Below are 17,396 nucleotides of genomic sequence, written 5' to 3'. Positions count from 1 at the left end.
TACCCGAGTCGAAAAATTGGGACTCATTTTATCCTCAAATGAACTATTTAGACTCATTTTTTCCTCATTTAGACGTTTTTAATCTCAGATACCTCAATAAGTTTTCATAAGACTCATCACATTGGATTCTAAAAAGTCTCATTTTATTCTCAATGTCTGCAATCCTATGGCAATAGTCCTCAATTTAACCTCAACAAGAAAAGAATGAGACTTTTTGAAGACAAAATGAGGTTTCCTAAATAATCTTTACTCCTCAAAAGTCTCATTTTGTCCTGATACGGGAAAACCGCGGATAAAATGAGACTTTTGAGTCTTGTAGTTTGAAATATCCCTAAAAATTCTATTGAGATCAAATGAGGACAAAATGAGTCCCAATTTTTTGACTCGGGAGTGATCCAAAGAAACCACAGAAATACTTGGACTAAGGCAGACGGGCCCGGTATCGAACCGGCGTCCTACCGAATGCTCCAGACCTCTAGGCCATGCCGCTCGGTACGGCAGGTTATGCTTGAGTGAGGATGTAACTTGTCATAACTCACTAATTTCGCCTCCATGATCATCACCATCATCATAAGATCGTCAGTCCTTAGACTGGTTAGACCTACCCTCCGGCGTAGTCTGGAGGAAGTAGCCACTCGTCAGCATTGATAGTTGATGGGAATGAGTTATTATTTTATTTCATAAATCTTTATCTAATTGAAATTATTTACTTTAATAATCCTAATATTTTCTGAGTAAATTCTGCTGATTTATGGTGTATTAAGTTTACAATAAGTTGATGGGATATATACACTTACCGCAGCTAATTTTGGACGGACTTTACAATTCTTAAATTAGATCAATACCAAAAAAGGTTTTTGCGACCAAGAATCAAGAATTTCTGATTTAAATGTCTAAAAAATAAAAAGAAATCCTAATTTAATTGATTTATATTATGACCAAGGATAAAATTGTTCTGCATCTGGGAATATTTTTTTTTCAAATTTGTGTATTAATTAGATTAAATGTGATGGACCCGAAAAATTTAAGAAACCAAATCATAATACGGAAAAAAAACAAACGTAATGTTTTAGTTTTTCAAATTATATTACAATGTTTCACAATAGGTAGACAAGAAAGTTTAATGTTTACGGAAAAGATGATAGACGTGATTCTAAGCCTTCTGTTGTTGCCTTTTGTGGTAGGTTGTTAACCTACATTTTAGTAACTGCTTCTTCAACTATTTCATATTCTACAGCAGATACTGACCTTCAACTTTATTATTAGTTTATTTCATTATACTTTTTAATGAGCTACAACTAAAATTCTCAGCTATAAATGTTACGAAATTTACGTCTAATTACTCAATTATTATCATTATTATTATTATTGTCATAATACCTAATGTCGTTCAACTTCGTGGTCTTTCGCGTGTGTATAAAAATTTGGTTTTGCATCCACAATTATTATTTTCATGCTATCGCAGTGTGCCATTTTCTTCGCTAACTATGCTTTACATTTACAAGTTATAATTAAAGTGCAGAACGTGATTTAAACTACTTGGCATCTTGGTGGTCTTAAAACGGGATAAAAATCACATGGCTGCACAAATAGATCTTGAAATGTAAAGAGTTGCAACATGAGTCTTAAAGTACATGAACACTTGTGTACAACTGTTAAATCGCAAATACAGAAAATCCATATTTTACTACACGTTCGTCTTTTGAGGTTAAATTCTACCGGAAACTTATTTAAAGATTAGTAATTAATATCGAAATAGCCAGAGGATAGCACCGGGTCGTGTCGTCTTTAATAAAAAGAAGTCACTTCTATTCTCGCGAAGGGTTAATTTAGAAATTCGAAAAAGGTTGTTAAAGGTGTAAGTTTGGAGCGCGGCATTGTACGGGTGCGAAACATGGACAGTCGGCACGGCGAAAATAAAAGGTTAGAAGCGTTCGAAATGTGGTGTTACAGGCGAATGATGAGGATAACGTGGGTAGAAAAGGTTAGAAATGAAGGGATGTTAGAAAGAATAGGAGAACGGAGGACTCTATGGATGTCAATAAAGAATAAGCGAGATAAATTGGTAGGACACCTTCTCAGGCATGAAGATCTAGTCAGAGACATATTAGAGGCAGAAACAGAAGTTAGAGGTAGACCTAGGTTAGATTACTGTTCGCAAATAGTTAAGGATGTAGTTTTAGGGAAATGCGAAGATTAGCTCAGGATAGTAAATAGAGTGGAGGTACGTGTCCAACCAGTCTTAGGACTGACGACCTTATGATGATGATGACAGTTAATCATCCTCATCCTTCCAAGAGATACGTTATTCATGTGAACAAATCAATAATCATGTTAGATAAATAAATGACGACTTATTATCTCTCCGTTGATGTTTGGATATCGTAAGTAATTGTCGAAAATAAGAACGTACCTCTAGGTCTTCCTCTTTACTGCTACTGTTTCTGCTAGTAATATGCCTCTAGCTCAGGGGTGGTCAACCCAAATGATCTTGCTGGCCATTTTTCAACTACTCCTTCCATCCTGAATTATCTGACTTTCTAGATACCGAAAATCAGGGGCCTTTCTATATTCCACAAAACTACGGTGAATTTCGCTGGACCGAAAAATATTTAGAGATACCGCGGGTTGACCACCCCTAGTCCTTTATGTATCATACAATGTTTCGAGATGGAACAGTGAATACTGGGAACTCATTTCAATGCAACTTGTTTCCTTTGAACGCTAGTCATTGTAATTCAAAAGGATTATTGGTCACGATTATATTCCTGAAGTCCAATTAAAGTGATTTATTACAAATAGTTTGCAATACATGAAAACGTAAAAAGCAAATTAAGAGTTTAAAAATTTCCGATACAAAGGAATGCATTATGATTTAGCTGTAGTTTCCGACGGTATTATCTGATGGAAGCAGGTGGTAGAATCCTGCACGAATTCTCTTCTTGTTCAGTACAACTGGACTGAATACTTTCTTAATAGTTCAAGTACATAAATACCATCAAGTCTTAAAACCTGTAACTTCATTTCGTTATTGTTGAACTCAAAACAATATTGACTTAACAAAGAACAAGTACGTTTATGTTAGTTTAACAATGAGTCTTTTGTCAAATAAGCAATTCCCTTCTGCTACTACATTTCATTTACAAATAAATCAATAGATTTTAGACACATGAAACAAGTTATTACCACTTGCTGTTTGCTTGTTCGGTCAAAAGGTTTGTTTACACTGACTTTCTCCATGTTCCATTTCTCTCCAAGAAGATAATGGTAACGGACTTGGTAATGGTTTTGGTTGTTAATTGTATAAATATAAAATGGCAGGTTGGCGTCTACTCAATTCAATTATCAACCTTTACGTTTTACACCGTGGAGTTACGATGGTATTTATTTTTCCAACATCTAGAGCACAACAAAAAGTGTTACAATTTATTACCCTGAACTAATTTGTCGCAAGCAGTACCGTTATGAATCATCTTACTTTTTATCTTTTTCCAACACCGGTTTTTGAGAAAGTTTCACAGCGGCAAATACAAAAACAGTAACTCGAATTTTGTATAAAGGCGAATGATGAGGATACCGTGGATAGAGAAGGTAAGTAAATGAAGAGGTATTAGAAAGAATAGGAGAACAGAGGACTCTTTGGAAGTCAGTATTAAATTGGTGAGATAGGTTGGTAGGACACCTTCTCAGGCATAAAGGTTCAGTCAGAGACATATTAGAGGCAGAAACGGGAGTTAGGAGGAGTAGGGGTGGACCTACGTTAGATAACTTTTCTCAAATAGTTAAGGATGTGGGTTGTTCTAATTTTAGGAAAATGCGAAGATTAACTTAGTGAGTGTCCAACCTTGCATGCTTTTTGATAGATATTTTTTGTTTATGTTTTGTTCCAGAAAAAATATATATTAAGGTTTCTTCAAATAGTTTGACTCATAAATCCAACAGAAATAATTATTTTCCGGTTAGTTTTACATATTCGTTCTTGGTTTTAGTCTTGGGATTGTTCGTTTGATCTTGGTCTTGGTTTTGCTAGTATAAAGATAGTTTTTTCGCAAGACCAAGGCCAAGATCAATTTTGCTCACCACTATTTCTATTTGTCTGTCAGCATCATAAAACCGTCAGTTATAAAGGACTGGTTGGACACGTACCTCTTTCCTATCCTGAGCTAATCTTTGCATTTCCCTAAAATTAGAACATCCCAGATCATTATTTGTGAACAGTAATCTAATCTAGATCTACCACTACTCCTCCTAACTACTGCTTCTGCTTTTAATATGTCTTTCGGAAGACCTTCATGCCTGAGAAGATGTCCTACCAACTTATCTCGCCTATTTCTTATTGACTTCCATAGAGTCCTTTGTTCTCCTATTCTTTCTAATACCTCTTCATTTCTAACCTTCTCTATCCACGGTATCCTCATCATTTGCCTGTAACACCACATTTCGAACGCTTCCATGTTTCGCACCCGTACAACGCCGCGCTCCAAACATATCCCTTTAAATTTGTCCATAAAAAATCAGAAACAGGAGACTGGTGAAGGAAATATTACCACATGCTTTGCTCACTTATGTTGAGCCTCCTGAGAGTAATCTGTCGGTGAGACTGTTTTGTGTTGGTAATGACGGCAGTGGACAAAACACGTGTTTGAGTCTCTATTTTGGTTGATTTATTCCTTCACCGTAGTCTCCATTGTTAACTTTGTTGAAATCGAGATTGCCCAAATTTCATTTTCATGGGTTTAAAGTTTTTTTTTACCTCATATTTTTACCGTTTTCTTTAAAATGCGACACTGCTCTCCTAGAGTTAACGGTGTAGTGAGTACATGTATGCATATATTTATAATAATCTTGACTCCATAGTTCATTCTCTATGAACCGGTTGCACTTCAAGGGGGCACAAGGTCTCGGACAGCTCAGCTGTTGTAATAATTCGTTGACCGCTGTTGCTACAGTACTTACGTTTGACCCACAACCTGTCTCACGTTGTTGCTATTTACTTACCTTTGTATATAAGTATCTAGTATACTGCTTAATTAATAAATAGTAGTGTGCAGATAGAATTATTGTTCTAAACTTCAGATAATATCTCCGCGTCTCTTATTAACTCGAATTCGTGTCACGGTCAAATGCGTAAAACTGTTCTAAAGGTAAATAATTGAAGACGTGTCGTAGAAATTTATGTTGCAATGTGGAAACGCATTCTTCTGTCATATAATGTTAATGTCTTTTTTATTGTTGTATTGTGTATGACAACCGTATAGAATAGAATAGACGCAGATCTAGATAATGCACCATAAAGTTTGTCAACGTAGAATTGTCCGTATAATTTAACTGCAGTGAGAATTAGAACCAGTACCGAGCGACATGGCCTAGAGGTTTAGACCATTGCTTAGCATTCGGGAGGACGCCGGTACGATTCCGGGTCCATCTGTCTTGGTCCAAGTTTTTCAGTGGTTTGCTTGGATCACTTGGGGCAGTAATATTCCATTCTCTTCTGTCTTCATTTCGTCCGACTCATCTTTCTAACCCGAACCACCACCCAGTCGTTCCCACCCGCGATTCCTGAAAGGAGTTTGAAGAGGGTCTTCCGCCCTACCTTACGGCGTAGTTTCGAGGGACTTCCCGCCCACCAGTATTAGTGGCTGGTGGGAATGAAACACCCGAAAGTTAAAAAGTTTATAATTAGAACCAGTCTCTAGGTTTATAGGAAAAGAAAAAACTCTATAATAGCCTAAAATATTTTAAATTGGTAGATGACATGTCTAGTACTTTTTAAAGAAACAATGGAGCAAACATGGTTACTGGGTAAAGGAATGATAAGATGACCCCCAATCTTTATCCACACACCTACCTGAAGATTATGTTGCAGACGTTTTTTTTTTAATAATGGAAGAGCCTTAGGGATTTTAACAGACAATATAAAATTTTGCAGATATAGGATCATTGTTTTATATTATTATTATTATTAATAATAGTAGACGATAAATTGAAGATGACGCTGATTTTTAATATCTAAAAGGTCAGTTTATTTTGGAAGGAGCGCATGGTCGAGTCGCCCTTAACGAGATGAAGTCTCTTTTATGCTCGCGAACCATTAATTTAAAAATTCGAAAAATATTATAGATTTATGCTTGGAGCACAATTCTGTAAGGGTGTGGAATGTAGACAGTGGGCGCAACGGAAAAGAAAAGGTTAGAAGCGTTTGAAATGTGGTGTTACAGGCGAATGATGAGGAAATCGTGGATAGAGAAGGTTAGAAATGAAGAGGTATTAGAAGGAATTGGAAAATAGAGGACGCTATGGAAGTCAATAAGAAATAGGCCAGGTAGGTTGGTAGGACACCTTCTCAAACATTAAAAATGGCTAGTTAGAGACATAATAGAAGCAGCAGTATGAGCTAGATAAAATTACTGTTCGAAAAAAGATGAGGGATGTTCTAGTTTTAAGGAAATGAGAAGATTAGCTCACAATGAGAAGTATAGAAAATATTTTGTCGTTAGATGAGTGAACTTTATTGATATAAAATTTCTGTATTGGGTTCAGTTCTGTAGCTAAGAAACCAATAAGTAGGTATTTCATATGAATCAACGGGTAGGCCAATTAAATTCAGGATTGACGAAGACAAAAGACGGAGGCGAATTCAGAAACAGGTCTTAGAGAAAAGAAATTAATTTAACTCCAAATGACAGACGTGGTTCTAAGGCTTCTGTTGTTGCCATTACCTTTTGTGGTAACATTCGTATTCATTCTAATTTTAAATCCATTCATATTCTAAAGCAGATACTAACCTTCAACTTTATTATTAGTTTATTTTATTATATTTTTTAATGAGCTACAACTAAAATTCTAGCTATAAACATTACGAAATCAGTACTAGCCACCCATCAGCATTTGTAGTAGATATCTCAAACTGCATTTCGTAAGAACGTTATGAATTTTTCCATGTTATTATTAAAATAAAATATTAAACGAAGCGTTTTCGGGGGTAAGTTTATCCAAGCTTTTCCCCAAGTATAAAACATCCTGTATATAATCCCTTTCAAAAGTTTTCCTAATTAGTTTTGTAATTAATTTAGCTTTAAGATCAATGTAATAAAGGAAATAATATCTAATTATAGAAGATTAATTTATGGATTTCTTCATATCGACGCACACAATGTGTGCAACAAGTTAATATTTAAGGATATCTAATTACAAGTCCAACACATTAATTAGGGACTCTTTTATTTACGGAGAAAAGAAAGTCGCACATTTATACTGTTTCTTACTTTTAATTGTAATTTGTCTAATTGGAACAGAATATTAAAAGGAATCTAGTGAAACTAGTTTTCTAAATGAGCAAATAAAAGAAGTCGCCGCTTCAACACATTTTTAAAAATAACTGAAATTATTTTTTGTGTATTATATGGACAAACTAATGCACAAATCAGTAGGGGCTTATTTGGGGATAATTCGCTAGATGTGATCAGATCCGATGTATTAAGAATTAACTTTCTAGCAAGTCGTACAAATAGACTTCACTGTACAAGATATGTACATAAATACATTTTATATCAAATATTATTATATTTATTTACATAGAAGAATGTAAAAATTTTTATTAAATAAAACTTTCTGAAAACACATTCGCCATGCAAATTTCCAAGATAATACATCCAATTGGCAATGCTTTTACTTTTAAATAATTCGTTTTATTAATATAGAAACGAGATGAAATTTTGCTGAAGCCTTAAAATAATTTCGTTTCACAATTATGAACAAAGTGTTGGCAATTTTGCGGTCATGCTTACATTTAATAATATAATGAATTTATGTTAAAAAAAAAACTGAATGAACCTGCTATACCTTTGTCGAGCATGAACAACGTGATTTACGTTTGTATCAACTAATTCCGGCATAAAAATCGACACAACGGATTTGCTCAAGTCGATAATAACCGGAAAAATGCTCTGTTGAACTTAATGCTGCAATTATACATGTTTAATTAATTTTTTTTTACACCGGATGCAATGGATAATGACCGCAGTGGGCACAAATAATTTTAATAATATTACAAAACAGTATTGGATGAAAATAAATAAATGTAAAACAAAAGTACTGGTATGCTAGGGAAGAAAAACTAGGGAAAGAGCGAATGTAAAGATAGGAGACGAAAGATTAGAAGAAGTGGCTGATTTTAGGTATCTAGGAAGTCAGATAAGTCAGGACGGAACAAGTAGTAACGATATAAAGCAGAGGATAGCGCAGGGTCGAGTCGGCTTCAATAAAAAGAAGTCACTTCTATGCTCGCGAACGATTAATTTAGAAATTCGAAAAAGATTGTTAAAAGTGTACGGGTGCGAAACATGGAAAAGAAGATGTTAGAACCGTTCGAAATGTGGTGTTATAGGCGAATGATGAGGATGCCGTGGATAGAGAAGGTTAGAAATGAAGAGGTATTAGAAAGAATAGGAAAACAGAGGACTCTATGGAAGTCAATAAGAAATAGGCGAGATAGGTTGGCAGGGCACCTCCTCGGGCATGAAGGCCTAGTTAGAGACATATTAGAGGCAAAAGCAGGAGTTAAGGGGAGTAGAGGTAGACCTAGATTAGATTACTGTTCGCAAATACTTAAGGATGTGGGATGTTCTAGTTTCAGGGAAATGCAAAAATTAGGAAGAAGTGGAGGTGCGTGTCCAACCAGTCTTAGGACTGACGATACACATGGTGTGAATATCCGTTTCTTTTATTGGTACAGATAACAGTTAATGAGTCTGCATGAGGCGATATACTGCCATTACTTGATAAAACAAATAGTTGAAGGTAGTAAGTATTCTGTCCAAATCGTCAGACATAACACGCGATCAGTTTCACTGGTTCTCGTCAGCACGCCATAGACAATTTCAACAGAATACAGATCAACTCCACCCGGACAAGATCGATAAAGATATCGACTTGTCGAACTGAACGTAGGCCTATAGCATAGCCTCTACGTGATAGACACGTAACCAAACAGATGGCGTTCTCTATGTTGTTTGTAGTAATTTACATTCTTGATAGTTATAGGACATTGTACAGCCACTGTTGGTACTTAAATATTAAATACATAATTACAGGTGGGTGAAATTAGGAAATATTGATTTACAATTGTAAGGTACGCGTCTAGATATGACAGACGAGCCATAATTGTACCGTTTAACGTTCATCAGCATCCACCTGCAGCCGAAGATATTCTAGAAGTTAGTACTCTGTATACTTTAATACCTGTTTAATTACTAGAAATCTGGCATAAATGTGCAGTAAATATCATAGGGACGGTCGTGTTAGGTAATAGTAAGAGTGTATTATTATCTATTACAGGAAATTTGATGCATTTTAATATAACTACTTTCTAAGTGGGTATAATATCTTCACGAGGACATTTTTTGCGGTTACTGTTGCAGTGGATCTGGATATCCTAGGAATTTAGAGTACAGGAGAAAGTAAAATTGTAAGCAACCCGGGTAACGCATACCTAGATACATGTAATTAAATGGTATATGCTCGTATATTACATTACATTTAATGCTAATCGTAGTTTGATTTATAAAACAAACTAGTATTACGTATCGCAAGTGTGACAGCACTATTTACGTGAAAACTTTGATTAATTTGGTACAATACATATATATATGAATTCTTCCTGTATTTCTAAACAACTATCTAATGTTTTAGATCATTTTTCTGTATATATCTGACTATGACATTAAAACCTTTAAGTTTCAGCATTAGTTTGAAAATTAAATTTTATATTTTTGGAAAAATTAATCTAAGTATTAATGTGAAAATTCATTTTTAATTTTCAATCCCACTACAAACTACCTCAAATTAATGAGAAAAAAAATTGTTGCTGTTATCACTCCTGGGTTCGATTCTCGGCAAGGGTAGTAGTTTATATGTACTTGATTTTTCTTTTTTCTTTATAAAGAGTAAAGAATAAGCAAAAACCAAGTGGTGGTCAACAACTCATCGGAACTATTGGATGCTGATCGAAGTTTTGAACTTATAAGTCCTTAGCATCACGCCAATGTTTTAAGTATGGTTGTTCTCAATTTCTTAATAAAAGAAAGGCGTATAGAACATTAAGTACTTCGCCCCCATGATATCCAAAAGTAGGTATTAGATGTGGATCGCATTTCGAAACCTACCCTAGGTAAATCATTGATCAAACTAAAGTCCCATCTTCAGATATTTCTTGGGTATTGCTATTTCATAATGCTTTACAACATCATTTCAAAGGGTACATTCTTAAATGGAAAGGTACTGAGGTTTTTTCTGTTAAAATATTAGGACACAAAATATGTTAGGGCTACAGACCTTATCTAGCTTCCATGACTTCAAATAATTGGACCAGATCAGAAATGTGACGCCATAAAACAAGACTTGGTCCTAATAGGGCTGCTTCATATAGGGTATCTACATAAGGGTTAAATCAAGCTAATTAGAGCGTACCGTTAGAGGGTTCAAACAGGATATACATATCAGTTTTAATTGGGCGTGGTAAAAAGTGATTTAGGTAGGGATCGACATTAGGGCCAAATCATTCTAAATAGGACAAGATATCAAAAAGTAATGCTAATCATTCCCTAATTAGAGCTATACAATATGTATATTGTGTTATAATAGAAGATGCTCTAGTAAATCCGGGCTGACCCGAATGCTCATAGAGCTTACCCCAACAAATTTCCAACTGTGGACAACAAGGATTCTTAGTGAGTCGAATACGGAATCAGAATCTTCCTGTAGCAATCTAACTGAAACGATCATGTCGTAAACCCCTCAATAATCTCTGAGAATGTCTACCACATTCATCGGAAAAACGTTCGAAAGGTCGCAACAACCGAGGTGAAAATATGTAGGTATAGTTGGGACGCTCTAAATTGGCATAATCCGTAATAAAACTGTCGCAATTACTTTCTTCTTCCAACTTACCAAATAGAATCGAGTGGTCGCTAACAGACTTAATTTTCATGAAGCATTTCATAACTTAACAAGGGCGTGTTCAAAACGCAGCAAATAACTACAGTCCCAAGTAGAAACAAGATAATTTATTACAGACTTTGTCAATTTTGATGGTCCTTACTATACCTACAATTATCGTGTAATAGTCATTTAATTTACTAGATCCTGAGAGTCTGGGTGGTAGTTATATTTTTCCTTGTCATAGATTTTAGATATCTAGAAAGCCAGATAAGTCAGGACGGAAGGAGTAGTAGGGATATAAAGCAGAGGATAGCGCAGGATCGTGTCGCCTTTAATAAAAAGAAATCACTTCTATGTTCGCGAACGGTTTATTTTGAAATTAGAAAAAGGTTGTTAAAGGTGTATGTTTGGAGCACCGCGTTGTACGGGTGCAAAACATGGACGGTGGGCGCGGCGGAAAAGAATAGGTTAGAAGCCTTCGAAATGTGGTGGTAGAGGCGGATGATGAGGATAGCGTAGGTTGGAAAGGTTAGAAATGAAGAGGTATTAGAAATAATAGGAGAACAGAGGACTCTATGAAAGTCAATAAAAAATAGGCGAGATAGGTTGGTAGGACATCTTCTCAGGCATGAAGGTCTAGTCAGAGACATATTAGAGGCAGAAAAAGGAGTTAGGAGGGGTTGAGGTAGACCTAGATTAGATTACTGTTCGCAAATAGTTAAGGATGTGGGCTGTTCTAGGTTTAGGGAAATGCGAAGATTAGCTCAGGATAGGAAAGAGTGGAGGTACGTGTCCAACCAGTCTTAGGACTGACGACCCTATAATGATATGATGATGATAGATTTTATATAGTAGAAAGGACACCATCTACAGTGCTTTTCTGAAAGTAGCATTATGTATGTAGCTTGTCTTGGTTGGTTGCTGCTAATTTACATAAAAATATACAAACACGATTGACATGCAAATTTCATTAAAGACAGCTAATTTCAGTGGAGTTAATAATACTTAAAAAAAAAAAATGAGATGCGCAAACATATCCATACGAACTGGCCAGTAGAGAAAGCGTTCTCTTTCACTTTATATTGAGAGTAATTCATAAATTTAGCACAATTCTTTCACTTCCCTATACACTCCCTTTTGATCACCCAACCTCGTTCCGTTTTGGAAAGTCCGTTTACGTCAAAGTGAAGGCGGCTGACTGTAGGACTTCGAAAACCAGTATCACACCGACAAGTACGGCATGCCAAGGAACTATCGAATGCATTAAAGTCTTCATGGCAATTTTTGTATTATATCGTGTAGGTACATTAATTGAACCTGTCGCAACACAAAATGATTAACAGCTTAAGGAATTGCTTTTGCCAGAAATAAAATTATAGCTTCTATAAAAAAAAAATTAAGAAAACCCATTGCTCATAGTCACCAATTTATTTGTCACTTTACTATTGCTGTAGTCGTTATCTATTAATTGCTGAAACTGATTGATTTGATTTATTTTCTGTATATATACCTATGTATACATTCAAACGTACTCGTGCAAACCAAAAACGTAAAAGTAAATCATGTACGCCATTTTTTTATCATGGATAAAACTAACAAAACAGTTATTAATAAGTAAAGAAAACAATTAGAAATTCTTAATTGGTGACAAGTAATTAAAACTTCCTATGATTTCTGCTATTGTGTACAAAAGTATGATATTTTATTAAAGACTTGGCTAGTGTTAGTGTTAATTGCAATAGACTAATGATATACATTTTAATAATTTTTGTAGCGTTAATTCAATGTAAATTAATTTTATTCACTACACATAACTTCAAATTAATAAGAAAAATTGTTACTGTTGTCACTCTCTTGCCGGAAATTGAACCCTGGTCCATGGTGTCTATATCTCTTTCTGGTTACACATCAATTGGTGTAATGCTATTCGTTTATCTTTATTAGTGCCCGCTGCAATTCCTACCTGACATTAACTAACTTAACTTTTGGGTGTTTCATTCCCACCAGCCACTAATGCGAATAAGCAGGCAGTCCCTCCGGACTACGCCGGAAGGTAGGGCGGAAGGCCCTCTTCAGCCTGCTTTCAGGAATCGTGGGAATGGGTGGGTGGTGGTTCGGGTGAGAAAGATGAGACGGACGAAATGAAGACAGAAGAGAATGAAAGATTATCTGTGGAATATTACTGCCTCAGCATTTGCCTAAGTGATCCAAGGAAACCACAGAAAAACTTGGATCAAGGCAGACGGACCCGGAATCGAACCGGCGTCCTCCCGAATGCTAAGCAATGGTCTAGACCTCTAGGTCATGCCGCTCGGTGTACCTGACATCTCTTTTCTATGTTTACGATATTCCTTGCAACGTCTGTCGTTACCAAAAGAAGGCGTTCTGTTAGCAACCACTTTAGTCTAGTTAAGAAGTTGGAAGGAGTGAATAAATGCGACAATTTTATTGCGGACTATGACAGTTTTGAACACCCCAACTATATTAATTTATTAGGAATTCTGCCCCAAAAAACTTTGCTTTTTAGCGCGAGTTTCGAACCATAACTTCAGAGGTGGACCACCTACTTCGGTTTTCCTCCTCAATCCTACCTTCTCCTCCTCACACTCAACCCTCTTCCCATCTCAATCCTCTCCCCAATCCCAACCTTCCATTTCTTCCCGGGGATGAGCAATCCTCAGGGTTTATCTCCCCTTGAGGAGGGGTTTTAGTCGGTATAAATCCGACACTACCTCTCTTCAGGGGGTGAAGGTTCCACTCCTGTATAATCTAAACAAAAAATAAATCTGACTCAAAATATATCGTACCAGCTATAAAACCAGACCTCGCAAAAGGTAGACAGAACGGCACGGCCTAGAGGTTTAGTGAATCGCTTAGCATTCGAGAGTGCTACTGCTTAGTCTATGTTTTTCTCTGAGGTTTCCGTGGATCACTTAGGCAAATGCTGGGGCTGCAATATTCCACAGATAGTCTTTCATTCTCTTCTGTCTTCATTTCGTCAATCTCATCTGAGCTACCACCCACCCATTCCCACGATTCCTGAAAGGAGGCTGAAATGGGCCTTCCGACCTATCTTCCGGCGTAGTCCGGACGGACTGCCCGCTCACTAATTTATCACCAGCATTAGTGTCTGGTGGGAATGAAACGCCCAAAAAATTTTTTTTTTGAGCAAAAGGAGGTTGTTTATGTGCTCGAGTCTGCTTTTAAACGAGACTCCTTAATTTTGAATGTAGACACTTAGCAGTGTGATAAGATTCTCCCAATTTAGCACATACAAATCTGAGTGGTTTACTCATGGGACGAGTGAATTCTCAAGAAATGAATGTAGATACTCATTTAAATACTTCGAATGGAGTGCGAGGCCATACTAATTAACTATTAAATTTTATGCATGTCATCCATTATGAAGGACGATTTATTAGGTATTATAGGTATAGGTATTTCAAAATTTCATGAGTCTCCACATGTGCAGAAGGTGGATCTTATCGAATTCATAAATATTGTGCATTACGTAAACATTAACTCGGTCGTTAATCGTGCATGCGCCTCGCTATAAAATAAGGGATGAATTATAAACAATAACGGCGAATGCATTTAGGTATGTGGTGGAAATTGATAGAAATCAATAATCGTTGAATTGCGGAGGTTTTATCAGTGGACAGCCCAAGGTCAAGATCCATGAAATTCTCAGCCATCTCTACCGTCGATAATTTTAGAAAAAGTAGAATTCGTCTTGGCTGATAATAATAGGTGTTAGTCGCTGATCATTGCTATCACAACGATTGAAAGTTGTCTAATTGAAGATAGTATATGTCAAGAGAGGGATCCTGTAAAAAATGATGTGCGTATAAATACATAAATAACGAGGTCTACAGATAAAAAGCGGTCACTCGAGATGAAAGCCCTTTCACCATTCTAACGTTACTTATTTCTTATTGTATCTCGGACTTCTATAATGAAAACTTTATACCTATGCCAATTTAAAAGACATTAACTGTATTTAGTACAATACATTTCATATTTTTTTTTACTAATTACTTTAGACCGTTATCCACATTATGTGCTGAAAAATGCCTCAGTTTCACTGGAACGTAGATATGAATAGATGTAATTCGAGTTGCGTTTAAATTGCTTCGAGTCGCGTATTTCACCCTAGTGAATATTTGTTTAGCAAGTTTAATGGCCAAGGTGAAATCACCGAAATGCCCCGTAAAATGGAAGCAATTCTCATTAATCCACGCAGTAATTAATGTTAATTGCGGTTGATGCATGTGAAAAAGAGGTAAACGAGTAAGTAAGTCTACAATGATATACTTTCGTTTAAAACAGGAGTAATAAATATACACACGACATGATAACGATGGCATAAATAATTTTAATAACAATACTTTCTCTTTATTTATATCTTACAATTAGTACTTGTGTTGTTTATATTTTATTGCCAATTAATTTTAATCATTATCGTGTGATCTTCAGCTTGAAAAACAGGCAGGTGAGATAAAAATTGAAAAATACGAAGAAAGTGAAATTGAAAATAAAAGAACTTGATAAATCAGATTTCTTTTTACATACCTTTGTCATTTCCTGCTATACAAGCAATATTTGTTTATTTGCTAACAGGTCCAACAATTTCGAAGGAGTTTATCGTGGCGAAAGTAATCGATCCAGCTAAGTCTCGTTTACGGGAAAAATTGCTTTCCCTTTTTTTCATACTTAAAGTAACATAACTGACTTTCCCGCGCGATCTGTTTGGTAATTTCCTTGCGATTTCTCAAAATAGACCAACACCTAGAGCGTAGATCTGTTTGGTTTTTCACGCAAGAGTAAGCGAGTTCAAATTCTACAATGTTCTCATATTTTTTTAGTTCTAGTTTTCTATTCTTACCTGAAACAAAGTGGTTCACAGTGGTTGGAATTTCGACAAAACAGAGATCGACTCCACCTACTATGTATAGACAAAGTTTTATGAAGTATCACCACCACACCGTTTGTGATACTTCTTGTGTAGAAGTTCTTTTTTGTAGATGAATGAAATTAAATTGAATTCACGCTGGTGCTGCTGGATTTTTAAAAGATGAACACCCTCAATTTCATGTGCATGTACATCAGTAAGATCACTTCCATCAATTTTTTAAAATTCCGTAATCTATTTTGCTTTGGCAAACTATCGCAGCGTATATTCTCGATGAATCATCTTAGCAAAGAAAAACAGAACAATAATGCGGGAATAATAAGGGTGTTAATACTGCAGAATAACAGCAATTCTGGAATGAAAATTTATAGGCCAAAGGGTGAAACATGCAATATACTAACAATATTAAGCGACACCTACAAAAATTGAGTTTGTGATACGATAATCTTAGTAAGACTCATATATTTTGTTAATCCTTTCTTCGTGTTTACTGACAGTCATTTTTCAGCCCTGAAGAAGCCCTGAGTTATCCTATGCTTTATATCCCTACTACTCCTTCCGTCCTGACTTATCTGACTTCCTAGATACCAAAAATCAGCAACTTTTTCTAATTTTTCGTCTCCTATCTTTATATTCGCTCTTTCCCTACGTTTTCTTGCGTTGCATACCAGTCTTTTTGTTTTACTTTTATTTATTTCCATACAACAGTACTGTATATTATCAACACCTCTTCTATTTTATTTAAAGCTATTTCTATATCCTCCTTGCTAGATGCTAATACTGCTATATCATCTGCAAATCTAAACATACTAATCTTTTGCCCCTGTTTATCTATCCCTACAGTTGTACTGTCTTTAGTGATGTAAAAGTACGGATAGATAATGATTATCCATTTTGCTTAACCGGAATGCAATAAACGGTGCTTCTTATATTGTTACATCACTAAAATGTCCTTCCGCCTAATGTTTTCGGAAGAGGAAGTAGCCTGGGGTCACTTCCCGTGAATACTACGACAAATGATTTTCGCGGTAACTCAGTCAAGGCAAATCAAACTGTGCAATAAGTATTTTCCTTCATGACCATTATTTCATAAAGTACGCATTTTCATCAGTTGTGTTATTTGTCTTACCGGATATTTGAACTTAATTGCCAAGTTCCGATCTATAAGGTGCTTAGTTAAGTTTTCTTTTTTTTTGTAAATTTAAAATTATCATACAGTTTTCTCTTGTTACAGGACAAGCGAATTAGTTGCGTTGATGGCCATTTCTACTACACTATTCCTTTTCATACACACCAGAGAATTGTCCACAAAATTAAGGGAAATGGAAGTAAGACTGCAACCAGAAGATTTGATCAGTTCCAACCAAATCTTATCAGGTAAAAAATCCTTATGTTATATTCGCGAGTGTTGTTTTCCCCAGCGTAGGTATTTCCTCTTATTTTATAGTCAAATGCTATCGGAAATGAGTCTCGAATAATAATAATAAGCGCCGCAACGATTTACCCTCTGCTTCCGAATTATTAGTCACTTCGAATAAAATAATAA

At 35.7% G+C, this 17,396-nt stretch overlaps 1 protein-coding gene across 1 annotated transcript in view; it reads left to right on the top strand.

Annotated features, from left to right (window-relative positions):
* Nucleotides 1-17,227, top strand: part of LOC108742616 (heparan sulfate 2-O-sulfotransferase pipe-like) — a gene marked incomplete at its 3' end in the record, with an annotated part of 38,790 nt that extends 21,563 nt beyond the window's left edge. Inside the window, exon 2 of the mRNA XM_018477889.1 lies at nt 17,085-17,227. Within this exon, the coding sequence (XP_018333391.1) occupies nt 17,085-17,227 (143 nt within the window). The remainder of the gene's footprint in view (nt 1-17,084) is intronic.
* Between the last annotated feature and the right edge of the window lie 169 nt (nt 17,228-17,396).

The sequence above is a fragment of the Agrilus planipennis genome, unplaced genomic scaffold, assembly GCF_000699045.2.
Source record: "Agrilus planipennis isolate EAB-ADULT unplaced genomic scaffold, Apla_2.0 scaffold335, whole genome shotgun sequence".
NCBI classification, from domain to species: domain Eukaryota; kingdom Metazoa; phylum Arthropoda; class Insecta; order Coleoptera; family Buprestidae; genus Agrilus; species Agrilus planipennis.
The sequence above is the reverse complement of the archived record's forward strand: the minus strand, read 5'-3'. Positions and strand labels throughout refer to the sequence as shown.